Genomic DNA, 15,039 nt, shown 5'->3' with positions numbered 1-15,039 from the left:
TTATACAAAGATTTCATGGGATTTTATTGAAGATGCAGGCAATCAGGTTTACACACACACACACATCACAGCCATAGTCATATCATTTAATGCAGACAAGGCCACTGGGAATGTGTCAGACACTTAGCTGAACAATTTCTATTAACAATCAGAGAAAGCGATTAAAGGAAACGTGATTGTAGACTGGCAATGTACACATTCATGTCAATCCTTCACTATCTACACGCACGACATTTCAGAATAAATGCAATCACGCTACAAGACAATGCTTTTAATTGCTTTGCTAAAAGCAAAAACTATAAGGTTTAGCAGGTCCTGGAGACAGACACACATTCTCTGAACCTAGAGTATTGTTGAAGCAGGAAATGGGAAACATTTGGGTCACAAATCATCTTCACATTCATGTATTTAAGTCTAAATTAAACAACAATAAAAGCCCTTTAGCTCTTTGCTAAATAACAGCAAACACTTAACGATGAGATGCTTCATAAATGAAGTAACAGCACTTCTAATTGGTACTTGTCTGGTCATCTTTACTGGGGCTGTTACATCACAAGCTCAGAACTTGGCAGTTCAACTGGTCTGATTCAAACAGGTCCTATTTTACCCACACTGTGACATCACCTGTTCATTTGTCCTGCTTTAATGTTGCATTGTGCACCTTCAATGCCAAAGCGTCTCACAGATACAGTAGCGTATTCATTGTGTATCAGCAACAAATAGGATTTTTCATCTTTAGCGTCAATCTACAGTGAGCAGCCATTAATAATACCTGATCTATTGTGTTTATGTACAATGAAGCAATGAAATGATACAATATTGAAGCGGTAAATACATATTAATAAGAGGACTACGAAATGATTCAAAAAGAACCACCTCTCTGGTTTCTCTTTAAATACTTGAGTGATTGCCATACACAGTGAGTGCACTGCACAGGTACACAATGACTACCTGCTTTGACTACAGTGGTGCCACACACACACACACACACACACACACACACACACACACACACACACACACACACACACACACACACACACACACACACACACACACACACACACACACACACACACACACACACACACACACACACACACACACACACACAGTGAAACAATGAGACAGAAAGAACAGGTTATGGATCAGTGACTCAGTGGAGAATGCTGCTCAAAGTGCAAAGTGTGTGAGAGAACTGAAAAAGGGAGATCCAACTAAGATGATATGGGAGCTATACGAGACTCCCGGGCCACGACACGACAGTCAGCGTGACTTTGTTCTTCTGCAGCTTCAACATGGGGATCAGAGACGAGTTGTTCATGCCCACAGTTGTGGCCCCGTTAACTGCAACGATCTCATCACCACACCTGGGGACACACACGGGCCATTATACCTCAGAGGCTGACTGACGCTACAGCTGGATGCAGATGTTGGTTGTGGAACTCACTTGAGGCGACCATCGAAGTGAGCAGGTGTTCCAGGAACAATGGTTTTGATGAAGAACGGCTGCTGGCCACGGCTCTCCTCGTACCCCCCCACGATGCTGAAGCCCCAGCTCTCGCTGTTTGTCTTCTGCAGGACGATGTCCCGGCACCAGTGCATGTGGCTGAAAGCACCAGTTCTTCAATGAGCACTTAAAAAATAACACCGTGAAGGAACAGTTTGGTGCTCACCGGGGTTGGGGTCAGTTATAATTGTAATCGCGTAATTGATGATTAATTATAATTACGACGGAATTGTATTTGAAAAAATATGTTGCTGTTGTAATCATAGTTAATTTGTGATTGAGTTCAGATAACTGACTTTCTATTTAAAAACTGGCACGAAAAGGAAAGAATTTTGATTTGATTTTTATTTTTTTAGTTATAGTAAGACATAAAAATTGAAAAATTCTGGAATTTTTTCCGAGATAAGTCAAGAACATTAAAACTAGGTAAATATCATGAGCACACTTAAACTGGGGTGAAAATCCAGTGAGGCATGAAAAATTTGAAAAATTTCAGAGGTAAGGCAAAAAAATGAAAAAATATGGAATATCATGAGAAAAACGTTTTATGGGGTTATTTATTTCAGGTTCAGTCATTATGGTTAATTAAATTGAACTGTATTTGAATTTCAGGGGAAAAATAATATTTGTAATTTTAATTGTATTTGGAAAAAATGCCGTTCACCGTAACCATAACTGAGTTGTAATTAAACATGGATAAGTGAAGATGTAATTGTAATTGACCTCAACCCTGGTGCTCACACAGGACTATGTACCTGGGCAATCCCAGCCAGCGAGTCCAGAGTGGCGTCCAGTTGAACGCCTCGTCTCGTAGTTCATCCATGGAGTCCAGCTCATCCTTATTTGTAGCATCAATGTCGTCCTCAGACTCCTCAGAGATGGTTTGAATGACTCGCAGGAACACCTGGGACTGAGCTGTCTGAGCCTTTAGCACCGACACAGCCTCGCTGTAGGTCAGCTGAGTCAGATCAACACCATTGATACTGAGCAGGATGTCCCCTGAGAACAGAGCGCAAAACAGAACGCACATGTCCATAGAAATGAAGCCAGGCTGCAGATGGTTAGAAGTCCAAGTAAAACCTTGCTTTCTATCATGGTTTAAATGTATTCTATTCATCTCTTCACTCGTTCTATGTGCACACAAAAGCCCGTCTGTTGTCCATCCATCAAAGTTTCATTTGAACAAAAACATCTAGATTTTGTCTGGAATCATTAGAATTCAAATTTTTTTGTGCACCTTTTTTGATGGTGCCGTCCCGGTGCAGGACGCCCACCGGCTGTACGCTGGTGATGTAAACAGGCAGGCGGCTGCGACAGTCCCTTCCTCCAGCAATAGTGATTCCCAGAGAGAGTCGAGGCTCCTTCTTCAGGCTTACAGTTTTCTCCTGACTGGAAAAGCCACCAGGAGGATCCTGTGTGCACAAAGACATGTAAAGCAATAATCAGAATCCAGGGTTGGGGTCAATTACAATTACAACGTCTTCAATTATTCATGTTCAATTACAAATCAATTATGATAACGATAACCAACATCATTACCACTTGAAAAGTATTTGGGTTCAAACAAAAGGTGCTCTGTCGTGAGATGTTAAACACATCTCGCTGTAAATACCATAAAATAAAAGCTGGAATTCTGTACTTTTGTCTCATATTCATGTTTTGATCTGAAACCCAAATGTCTTCAGTACACAACAAAAACAAAGACAACAACCTTGGTGGTCCAATACTTTTGGAGGGGACTGTAAATCAAGTTTTTTTTTATTTTGGCAAAATAGAAAATTGCCTATATCAATACATTCTTATTTTATAACTTCTTTTGTATTAAAATACTCGTTTTAGGAGTCGCTGCTTTCGCTACTTCTCAGAACAACATTAAAAGCTCAGTTAAATGAATTTCTGAGTGTGTCCTAACCTAGACCTTCCCCTAAACAAGCCACACTACAGAACTCACTCACACATGCTGTCCCTTATAGGAGAAAAAGTGCATATTGTGCAGCTGTTTGTTAATAAATGTTCCAGTTCCATTGTGTATTTTTTTTCTTCTTCTGTTAGGTTTTTTTTTGTTGTAATTTTGGATTTCGTTCTGAGTCGTTTTGTGTATTTTTTGTTATGTATGTATGTATGTTCTTGGATTTTTTTGTTGCCCAACTGTGCATTTTTTCTCTTCTCTTTGTGTTGTTCTTTTGTTTATTTGCATGTTTTAATGTTTTTTTTTGTGTGTATTATTGTTGCTCTATTAAATATTTCTGTCATTCTTTTGTGTATTTCTCTGTTAATTTGTGTTTTTGTAGTAATTCTGTGTATTTTTTGCTGTCATTTTATTTATGTACTTTTGGGGCCACTAGTTACCCATGTTTGGGATACATGCACATGTTTTTTTTTAATTTAATTTTCAATCCTAAAGCACTGTGTGGCATTACGCATCAACAAATTTAATAATGAATTGTCAATCTGGTGAGACTTTATTTGCATTAAAATGATCGAGAATTATATTGTATATCACCATTTTGAGAAAAATATAGAGATATGGGTTTTGGTCCATATCTCCCTGCCCTAAAGTTGTGGTTCATGTTTTTCTCAGTCAGACACTCTGAGCTGAAGCGTTTCCTCTTGCTTTTCACTAAACTATTGGTAGAAACAAATGTGAAACGTCAGATGGAGCTGTGGAGTGTGAGGATCAACACTCAGACTCTCGTAGTGGACAATGAAGATGTGTGGACAATGACGACTTCCACAGCCTCCTTGTTGCTCTGTAGAGTCTATAAACTATCAGAGTCTCGGGGGATGTTGGGATTCTTCCTCTCCACAGCAGGAAGACCCTCCCCCCCAGCATGACGTAAAGGCTCAACTCTGCAGGAGAAAGCTAACTGTCACCAGCTTTGATCCTCTACCTCCCAAAGAAATAACCAAACAACAACAAGTCCTTGTCCCTGCAATGGAAGAGCACGCAGCACCCTGGCCTTTTGATCAGGACAGAGGGAGGCCGGCTTTCATCTTTGCCCCTGATGCAGGTGTCTGCTCTCAGAGCTTCTCACCCTCACTGGAGGGGGGGGGGGTCTGTGTGTCTGTGTGGTACAGCAGCACAATTACACTGTGTAAACAGAATCACACTGACCAATACTGATGCTCATGGTGTAAAAGGATAACAGCTGCAAAGGCCTGTACTGAATGTGGACAGATGTTTGTTTACCTTCATGTAGGTGGTGCGGCGCCTGAAGTACTGCGGCTCTGGAAGCCTCCTGCTTCCTCGACTGTGTTGACCCTCTTTGCTGCTTCCTCTGTCCTCCTGGGCCTCCGTAGGCCTCATCACCACAAAGTTCACACGCACCTCACTGCCCTGAAAAAAAAACAACACACACACACTAAAAACAAAGTCTTGAAGATGTCAAAAATCTGTCACTAAACCATCACTGACTCATGTATTTTGGAATCAGCAAATCTCTGATGCAAAAGTCTTAATATTTTTTTATAGGTGCATTTTTGACAAAACACATTCAGATAAAATCCTAACATTTGGGGCCTGTACTACAAAGCTAGATTTCCTCTCATCGCACTAACTTCCGAGATTTAATCAGTGTGCTCTCCTACAAAGCTGGCTAAAGTCTTACAAAGCTAAACCACCATGGTAACTTAGGCTGAATGACTAACCTGATCAGGAACTGGTTTTGTTCTGTCTAGGATCTGAGCGAGTACTAAAGCGGCGACCGTGGCTCAGGTGGTAGTGGGTCGTCTTCTGATCGAGAGGTTGGGGGTTCGATCCCAGTACCTGACTATGTGTCGAAGTGTCCTTGGGCAAGACACTGAACCCTAAGTTGCTCCCAGTGGTCGACTAGCGCCTTGCATGGCAGTCCTGTCCCACTGGTGTATGAATGTGTGAGTGAATGGGTGAATGAGCTGATATGTAAAGCGCTTTGAGACTGCTTCAGTGTGGTGATAAAGCGCTATATAAAAGTCCATTTACCATTTAAAGCCCCGCCTCCTGACCAATCAGTTCTCTTAGAAAATGACCTGCCCAATTAAAGGAGGATCATTATGTGAACATGTCACTGTGTGGATCTGATGTGACGCTGACAGGAGATAATATTTATCCTTTATTTACCAATGACATCCTATAGGAAACATATAGATTTTTGTCTGATGGACTGACCTACATTAGTCAGTTGATAAAACCAGACTCATAAATTAATTAAATAATTAATGTATTCTGTGGTGATGCAGAGAGCCTCAGTCCTGTAGGTTAATATAAAATACAAATATATTCCACCTTATGATGTAGGCTGAGCTGTATAAATGCACCATCAGAGCCACAAACAAGGTAAAAGTGAAAGTGAAACTCATCAGAGCATCAATATATAATCTCACTAATTTAATTAACCTCATCAATTTCTGCATTCATTCCCTGCTGCTTATTCTGCAGCAACAGTGTTGTTTTTAATTTGAATTATTGATTTTCTTTTCTTTATATGTTTAAAGAATTATTCATCAATTGTGACATAAATTGCTCTCCAGTTTATCTGTGATTGTGATTGGTCTGTAGTAGTACGGGCCCTAAAAGCGTACCTGTATGATCTGTGCAGCGCTCTCTGGCGTCCCGTGCCGCAGGTCATGCCCATTGATAGCGAGCACTTTGTCGTTGTTTCTAAGTTTTCCATCTCGGGCTGCCAAACCACCGGACAACAGGTCTAGGATAAAAACACCGCTCTCTTCTGACTTGCGGATTAGTTTGATGCCGAGCGGCTCGGAGCGTTGACTCTTCATCAGTGTCACCTGCAGGACCGTACCAGGGTTGTTATCGGCGTTGCCATGGGTTCCGTGAGTGGGGTGCTGGGGAGTGGAGGAGGTGGAGGGGTGAGGGTCGGCACGTTGGTCTCTTATTTTGAAGCCTTTCTCCTGCATTACTGTGAGCCTGAGCAGCGCTGGCTGCTGTAGAACGGCGATGGCACGGGCATGAGGAACGGACGCCAAACTGATGTCATTCACCTGGAAACAACACCACAGGTTAGACAGCCATGATCAACAGGTGAACAAGCAAGCACTTCCTTTTTACTAAGAAATGTTAACGGTGCTAATGAATTTTCAGCATAATAAAAAAACATCTGAAGCATGCGACGGATTTAGTGGGCTGGGCAATAACAAACAAAACTCATATCTCAATATTTTTTCTCTAAATGGTGATATACGGTACGATATAAAACTTGTTTTTTTTCCTCAATAAAGTCTTAAAAGAAATTAAATTCTAGGTTAAAGTTGCTGATGCAAAATGCCACACAGGCTCATTTATTAAACAGCTGCACAATATGCAACACTTTTGGCTTTTTCTCCTCTAAGGGACAGCACGTGTGAGTGAGATCTGTAGTGTGGATTGTTTAGAGTTATGTCTGGGTTAGAACGCACTCAGAAATCCATCTAACTGTGTTTTCATGTTGTTCTGAGAAGTAACAAAAGCAGTAACTCCTAAAATGAGTATTTTAATACAAAATAAGCTATAAACTAAAAATATATTGATACAGGCAATATTGTATTTTTCTATATCGCCAAAAAAAAACTTGATATATCTTGAATCTGCATATGTCGCCCAGCCCTAGATGAATGTATATATGTAAATTGAATCTCTTCATACAGAACAAGATTTGTAGGTAAATGTAAATATCAAGTGTCCAGAATAATGTTAATACACCAATTTCCATTAAAATAACCTGTAATTCAGAAGATAAAATGTGACTAATTTCTTCAGTGGAATCCTTTTATAAATGTTATGTTTAATATAGAAAAGCAGACCAAAAAAACTCAAATCATTTTACACTCTCACATAATTTTATTGTTTAGTTCAATACCATTATGAAATCAGCCAATTCACTGTGAATGTATAAGCAGGTACAGGGTCTAACACCCCACACAGGTCAACTACAATGTTCTGCAAAATGTCTGTCATATAAACACTACAACATACTTTTCATATAATTTGCATATACACTATGCAGGGTCCTCGCCAGTGCTGTTGAGCGGAGGGGCCCCAACGTTGTAATTTTTCTCCCCTACGTAGCAATGGCGCCCCCTATGCTCCGTTTTCAGCAACATAGGGGGATTTGCTGTTGTTTTTTCCTTTTTAAATCAGTACCATCATAATAATTGTTGCACACTTGGATACAAACACGGACACAGACTTACTTCACACACATGTACATCGGCAAACAGAACAGGCTTCATCAGGGCATGAGGCAACAGAGCTTCACTAATGACGCATGGATCATCATAAAGTTCTTTTCACTAATCGTCCTGTATAGTGGAGGTAGAACAGCTGTTGCATTAACTACTGGCTTTGATTGACCAAAGTACTGACTTCTATCTGCCTTCTCCGCTGCTCTCTCTCTCTTCTGCTCCACGAACAAAAGTGAAACCGTGTGTTATTGTAAAGCTGCTGCTTCAAAACTATAAAAAAAATAAAAGTGAAAACACTTCTCATGTGGTCTTCTATGTTGTTGCCGAAAAGAAAAGGTTTGTTGTGTGTTTTTCCCAATAGACGTGATACGTCACATTCTCCCCCTGTCCAAACAGAACCCTTCCCAACCTCCAGACCTAAAGAGGAATTGAATAAAGCAGAATAAACCCGTTTTCCATGTGAACCTCAATTTGGAATTACTATTTCCATGTAAACACGAAGCAGAACACTCTAATTCCAAATAATTAAACTCATAATAACTAATTCCAAATGAAAAAAAAAATCATGTAACCGTGGCCAATGACATCCTATACAAAAGGCATAGATTTTCATTGGATGTACTGTGCTACACTTGCATTGAGCACTCACCGTACCGCAAACGTATGAATTCATTTGTAGGTATTTTGGCAATAATGTGAGCTTGGATGGTTCCACACGCAGTTATCTGTATTGTCATTTTCTGTTGATATTTTGTCATTTCTTAGGATTTGTTGTGATTTTCCTTTGGTCGTTTTATTATTTCCCACTTTCATGCCAAAATATTACCTCTTCTATATGATTATTGTGTGTTTTATACGGGGGAGGTCATACAGTCTGGGAGTTTCTGCGCTACACCGGAAGTCCGCAAAAATGACGTCAGTTTACACATTGAGGTTTCAAACAACTGGTTATCACAGAGTGACTGACAGTCAGCATGTAAAAGTGTTCCTACAGGTATGTTGTGTTTGTACCTGGTAATATTAACCCCGCCTTATTACCATCGAGCTCAAACGTGTTTTTCCTGAATATCTTCTTCCTGTTCCCAGCTGAAAAGTGCTGTGTTTACACTATAATGGGATTGATGTTTGTGCAAAGAGACAGTGAGGGAAACGGTGTCACGCAATTCCACAATGATGACAATGAGAGCCTGTGCTGATTAGGCACAGGAAACATGACATATTACAGGTAGTGTTTAGTGAAGCTATTTTACCTCTAAGATGTGGTCCCCAGGGGCCAGTCTGCCGTCACGGGCTGCCAGCGATTCCCGTACTATCTCCTGGATGACTATGTTGCCCAGTGGTGTATCTTTGCCTCCTACGATGCGAAGGCCCAAGACCTCCTCCGGTTCCTCCCTGAACAGCTCCACCAGGTTTGCCTCTGCCACCAGGCTGGAGCGCAGTGGGGTGTTGTCTGCAGGGGGGAGGAATACGAGTACACAAAAATTTACATAACTCATTAAATAATTATTAAAGTATTAGATTATACAGATAGCATACAGATATACGCACAAGTTCCTCACATTAGTTAAAAAGTAACTAAACCCCAAACCCACTTTTTTCTGATGAGTACATATGTATTTGGGTATTAAGTAGTGCTGTTGATTGATTATAGCCCAACAGTTTAGTAAAAGTATTTAAATTTTGCATATTTAGTTGTAAAATGTCAGTTACTGGCAACTAAGGGTTGAACGCCGACTATTACAATTTAATTTTGCTGTTTGCTGAAACGGATTCTTTGGATTTCCCTGTGTCATCAAATTTCACTGTTGGCCCCACCCCTCCTATAAAAGCTGAGTGGAGGGAGGAGGATTTCCTCCAATCACAGCCCTCAGTAAGCTTTGACTGATGGCCATAATGAGGAAGTCTAACGTTACGTGTGAAGCAGCCCGCTGCAGCAGTGATGTTTGTGACTCTGTGCTTCTATAAAGAGCAGATTCTGGTCTAATCAGAGGGTTCATCAAGCCATGTGTGTATGTACAGACTCAGTGTGTGTATCCCTGTCTGTCTTTGCGTGTGCACAAACGTGCATGTACTTCTTGCTGCTGCTGTGTCTTTATGTGTGGTGTGAGGCCGTGGTGTTCTGAGGCTCATGGCGGGAGTCGAGCAGGGAATGTTTGTGAGCAGCATAGCGTCTTAAGCCTGATATATGGTTACGGATCAAATTGTATTACATAGACGTAGAACCCCCTCCTCGTAACCTGATGTGCGCCTCCCAAAAATCCTGACTAGTCGTCCAGAAATAAATTACATTTTAAGATGCTTAAAAAACACAAAACATTGTTTTCTGTAACCGGAAGATAAACAATTTAACACACAGCCACAACCCCCTACCGGCATGGCAGTCATTCGCATAGCGATGTGTTCACTCAAGCAGAACTACAGTTGGCCAACCTCTGGGTCACGTTGACGGCGTACGCCCTGATGCTGAAGCATATACCAGGCTTTCGTGCTACAGTAGTAATGCCCATAATCAAGGTATTTTTTAAATTTGCCCCCTAATGGCAGGTCAGCAGAAAGCATGGGGGTTAGTTGCTCTTTAATTTGTACTAAGCAATGTACTTTAACAAGTTATATCAGTTCAGTCGGTGAAGCTTAAACATTTTAGTTGGAAATAAGTCTTGTGTCTTCTGAGACAGTTAGGACAGTTTTTGTCTGCAGAGATATACAGTAGTACACATGCATTACACTGGGCATGGATAGATATAATGTCTACCTTTTTTTAAGGGCAATACTTCCTGAATATAGATGTATATTCATTTGTATTAGCACTTCCAGGAGGAAGATGCATAAAGAAAAACAAAGTACTAAAGACATCTATGCAGTATGCACACATGTACTGTATGTGATGCTGTAAATAGTGGATAGATAATTCTCTTGTTCTTTTTCAAATATTCTCAAACATAGAGGCAGAAGATCTGTTGGTGGAGCAGTTTTAAAACACAAAAATGTAAATCTGTGTAAAATTGTGTTGCTGATTTAACTACTATTCCTTTGGGAACTTACCTAATCAGTACCCAATCACAGTTTACAGAAAGAGGGAGAGAAGGTGAAGAACAGCCTTATATTATCCAATGTGCAGATGACACATTGTTAGCTTGAGTGTGCAGGTGAAGGCTGTCGGGATAAGTACCAAGAGCTCACAGTAACAACTATAAAGCCTCAGCAATACTTTACAATCAGAACACTCAGACTGTGTGTGACTGGTGACTAATTTGCATCACTTTGAGAATATCTAATACTTAAGATAAAAAAATTCTTTTTTTTTTTTACAAATTTTTACCAAATTCTACAAGTTGGTTCACTTACACATGCACAAAAAAATATACAGCCATTAATGATCACAAATGGATATTTAGGCAAATATATAAATAAATAAAGTCAGTAATCATAACATGAAAGTGCATTTGACTGTTACTTGTTGACTAGCTGCAAAGGACCACGCCAACCGCAGTTAAAAATCAAAAAACAAGACGCATTATAAGTGCATTTACATTTTTTCACACGTTGCGCAATCATGATCTCTAAGTGGAAATACAATCAACCAATGAAAAATACTGTGGCAACGCATGACGTTTGGTTGCAGAGGAAGTAGTTTGGTTTTTGTGTGTGTAACGGCATGACAGTGCTTCTTTGAGACGAAGCAAAGGGAGAGCGGTGACGAGGGACATGCTGGAAAAAGAAACAGAGAAAGAGAAGCACCCTACTCTTACGGACAGCGCTACACGGAGGAGGGGACAGCGAGCACGTAACTCCTGATCTCAGTAGCTCAGGCAGCAAAACCCCATCCCTGCAAACAGAGGAGACTGTCAATCTGAGAAAGGAGAACTGTTGAATCCAGATAAAGACACAGGTTCATCCAAATAGTCCCTCCTAATTCCTTTCCTATCCACTGTTCCATTACCCCCGGAATTGTTTAAGTGGAGGCCATGATTAGGAAAGGAGGCTCAATGCTTCCTTTATAACCCCCTTTAGCCTAAGAAACACTGATGCATCCTTTACCAAAGGAGACCAGATAATGCTGCCCCACAATTCCTTGCGGCGACAACATTTAAAGGGACCCGCTCATCTGAGCGTTCATGGTAACTCACAATAGCTGAAAACATAAGACTCGTTGAAGAAAAAGAAATCAGACATTTTTAGCCACATTATGTTTTATTAAACATATTTCATTCATCTAGGTATGCTTTGTGTGGTTGTATATTTGTATGCCTACAATGTCATGTAGGCCTATATCTTGCATCAAGGTTATAGTTTCATACATCATCATACTTATTTTGGATAAATGTTGATTTCTGAGTGGAAGCCGAGTGTGAGCAACGACTCTCATTGTGACATTCTTTTAGTTTCACTTTTGTTCTTCGAAGCCTCTTTTCCTTTGATTTACATTAAAACCATGTCATATTTAAGATTATATCAGCATTTAGAGGCACCTGGGAAAGTGTTATAAATGTGGTTTTAGTAGTCCATTTCCAGAAATGTATAGTTTTTTCACCACACCGCTGTCGGATTATTACGTTACCTAGTGGTGCATCTGATTCTCAAAACAATGTGATTGCCTTTCCCTAACTCCTTTAGGAAGTCTCCTAACACCATAAATGTCATCAACTAAGTTAAGGAAAAGTGGATAGGGAAGGAGATAGGAGGGACTATTTGGATGCAACCACAGTCCTCCCATTGTCCAAAGGAGCTTTTACTCATGTTTTTGGTACTGACAGTCAGAATAATCTGCATCAACACACAAAGCCAACAAAGGTGGACAACAGGTCAGTGACACACCGTGAAGTGTCAGGCCTATAACATTTCCAAAGACCTTGTAGATTATTCTGTCCTTAAAGTGAATTGGAAAAACTCTGTAATAGACTAGTTGATAAGGAAACATCATGATAACAACAACAACAATAATAATACTGATAATAATAATGCATTGGATTTTATATACTGCTTTATCATAGACACTCAAAGTGCCATCGGCCCCTTCAACCACCAACAACACACCACATTCATACTAGGCAATGTGGGTGAAGTGCCTTGCCCAAGGACACAATGACAGATACCACTGGAGTGACTGTCCCCCACTGTGACACCTGGAATTCTCAGTGGTCTCCCATCCAACTACTAACCAGGTCCAGACCTGCTTAGCTTCAGAGATCTAACAAGATCGGGCAATGACAGGCTGGTATTTCCACATCAATGGAAAATAGTCGTTTAGCAACATCCCTTAGTAACTGGAAGGTTGCCAGTTCGACTCCACTGTGGGAGATTTGAGCAAGTCCCTTAAACCTAATTGCTTCCAGGACTCACTCAAAAAAGAAATTCTTAATCTCAATGACACTTTCCTGGATAAATAAAGAGAAGTGCTAAAATGTTACTGTATAAAATAACTGCTCAATACTAGGTGTGGGACGGCAGACAGACTTCATGATACGATACGTTAGCTGATAATGGGCTCACAATAACAATACCACACAATATTTGGGAAAGAAAATGGACAATCACGCACCACAATGATTTTATAATATCGCACATTTATTCGTACAATCGACGGTGAATCTTTGGACGTTTTAACATTATGATAAATTGGCACACAATGATTTTATAATATCGCACATTTATTCGTACAATCGACGGTGAATCTTTGGACGTTTTAACATTATGATAAATTGGCACACAATATATCGTCCCAACTTTATTCAATACAGACCAAAAAAACGTCCAGACGTTTATTTATGGAGATGCTCTAAAAAGTTGTCTCGGCACATATATCGCGTTATTTTTCCGCAATTATTCATTAAAATGTGCAGGTACGTCTTCACAGAAATTTTGTCACTGTTGAAGGAACCAATATATTGTTTACTGGAATATTGCACTATACTATATACTGTACTGGTGTTGATTTCTGACCAATATATCGATAATCACAGTATCGTCATATCGTGAGATAATCATTATCGTGAGCTTTGTATTGCGTATCGTATCGTGAGGTACCCAGAGGTTCCCACCCCTAGACACAGACACAGATATAAGCAAACAAGGACAGAGATGCAGAGAAAACAGAGAGAGACAGACATGGAGGATCACCTGCGTGTGGGCTTGGTCTACTAAACTGTAACTGCAATAAACTTCATGAAAATTATCTTACTCATGTCATCTATCCTTGGAGCTGTTCAATTAAAAATCTGGGAAAAAGGTAGAGAAAACCTTACAGAAGCTACAAACATTAATTGTCCTAATGACATCTAGGGTTGGGTATCGGCTGGGTTTTATCCGATACCGGTGCCTACTCTGTATTTTTTTAATTTAATCAATACAGACCAGAAACACATCCAGACCTTCATTTATGGAGATGCTCTAAAAAGTAGTCTTGGCATCACAGATACAGCAAGTCCCTGTTTAATTCACTCAAGTCACTATTTGTCCTGTTTGACACCCAAGAGGACAAAATATTCACTTGTAAATGTTACACCACCTCCCAGTAGTGATGAATGGTGACCATTGGACAGCAAACAGACACTGATAGGAAACAACCCACATCTGCTTATCATTAGTTTTGGGTTTTTTGCAGTAAGGGTGCTTAAAGTCGCTGTCTGCTTGAAATGTTCCTCTGCCCAGACAGAGAAGATAGAAATGGTAACATTTTAAACACTACTGGAGGATTGATAACAGTATGTCTCACAATTGTATTCAAAAGACCAACTTCTGACTTTTATGGGATATTGTGCGATTTACCAGGATGAGAGTGTCAGGTTCATAGATCTGTGAGCTTAACGTGTTCCTACAGTTCAGATGATGATTCATTAGTGACAGACTGTATTAACTTTTCTACCCACAGGCTAAATGCAAGCCTTACTATAACAAATAAGCCATCTAAGAATCTCTTTTTGTACATGTTGAACTCCATTCACTCCCAGCGATAATCAAAATCTTCCTGTTGCTCCACATATTCATAGTTTGTTAGGATCATGTTTAAGTGGCCAACAGACTGGTGGACCTGGATCAGTAATTAAATGATAAATAATGTCTTCATACCTTCCTCACTCTCTTCATAGGCAGGATTAATCAGTCCTGGATCCGGCTGAGGGCGGGAGGCATTTCGAGAAAGCGAAGCAGAAATTTTGGCATCTCCAGATGACTCGCTGTCATCCTTACGCCCCTTTAACTCATTCCATGACGGCCTCTTCCTCTTCTCTGCCTCCTCTCTGAGTCTTCTGAAAACAGGACATCTAAAAACAGAGTTAAAGCATAAACTGAAATAAGTGGCTGGTCACGATCTCACATTAAACTGACCATCAGCTTTTATTGTGATAAAATAGAGAAGCCATCAAACGTGTTGT

The 15,039-nt window shown here is 40.2% G+C and overlaps 1 protein-coding gene across 1 annotated transcript in view; it reads right to left on the bottom strand.

Moving 5' to 3' along the window:
* lnx2b (ligand of numb-protein X 2b) overlaps positions 1–15,039 on the bottom strand; it is a 35,086-nt gene continuing 20,047 nt past the window's right edge. The window contains exons 3-10 of the mRNA XM_028459849.1: positions 14,735–14,928; positions 8,920–9,119; positions 6,071–6,490; positions 4,701–4,847; positions 2,748–2,922; positions 2,266–2,509; positions 1,451–1,609; positions 1–1,370 (exon numbers count right to left, since the gene is read on the bottom strand). Of these exons, the coding sequence (XP_028315650.1) occupies positions 1,235–1,370; positions 1,451–1,609; positions 2,266–2,509; positions 2,748–2,922; positions 4,701–4,847; positions 6,071–6,490; positions 8,920–9,119; positions 14,735–14,928 (1,675 nt within the window). The 3' untranslated portion in view covers positions 1–1,234. The remainder of the gene's footprint in view (positions 1,371–1,450; positions 1,610–2,265; positions 2,510–2,747; positions 2,923–4,700; positions 4,848–6,070; positions 6,491–8,919; positions 9,120–14,734; positions 14,929–15,039) is intronic.

Source organism: Gouania willdenowi, chromosome 10, assembly GCF_900634775.1.
Source record: "Gouania willdenowi chromosome 10, fGouWil2.1, whole genome shotgun sequence".
Lineage (NCBI taxonomy): Eukaryota > Metazoa > Chordata > Actinopteri > Blenniiformes > Gobiesocidae > Gouania > Gouania willdenowi.
The sequence above is the reverse complement of the archived record's forward strand: the minus strand, read 5'-3'. Positions and strand labels throughout refer to the sequence as shown.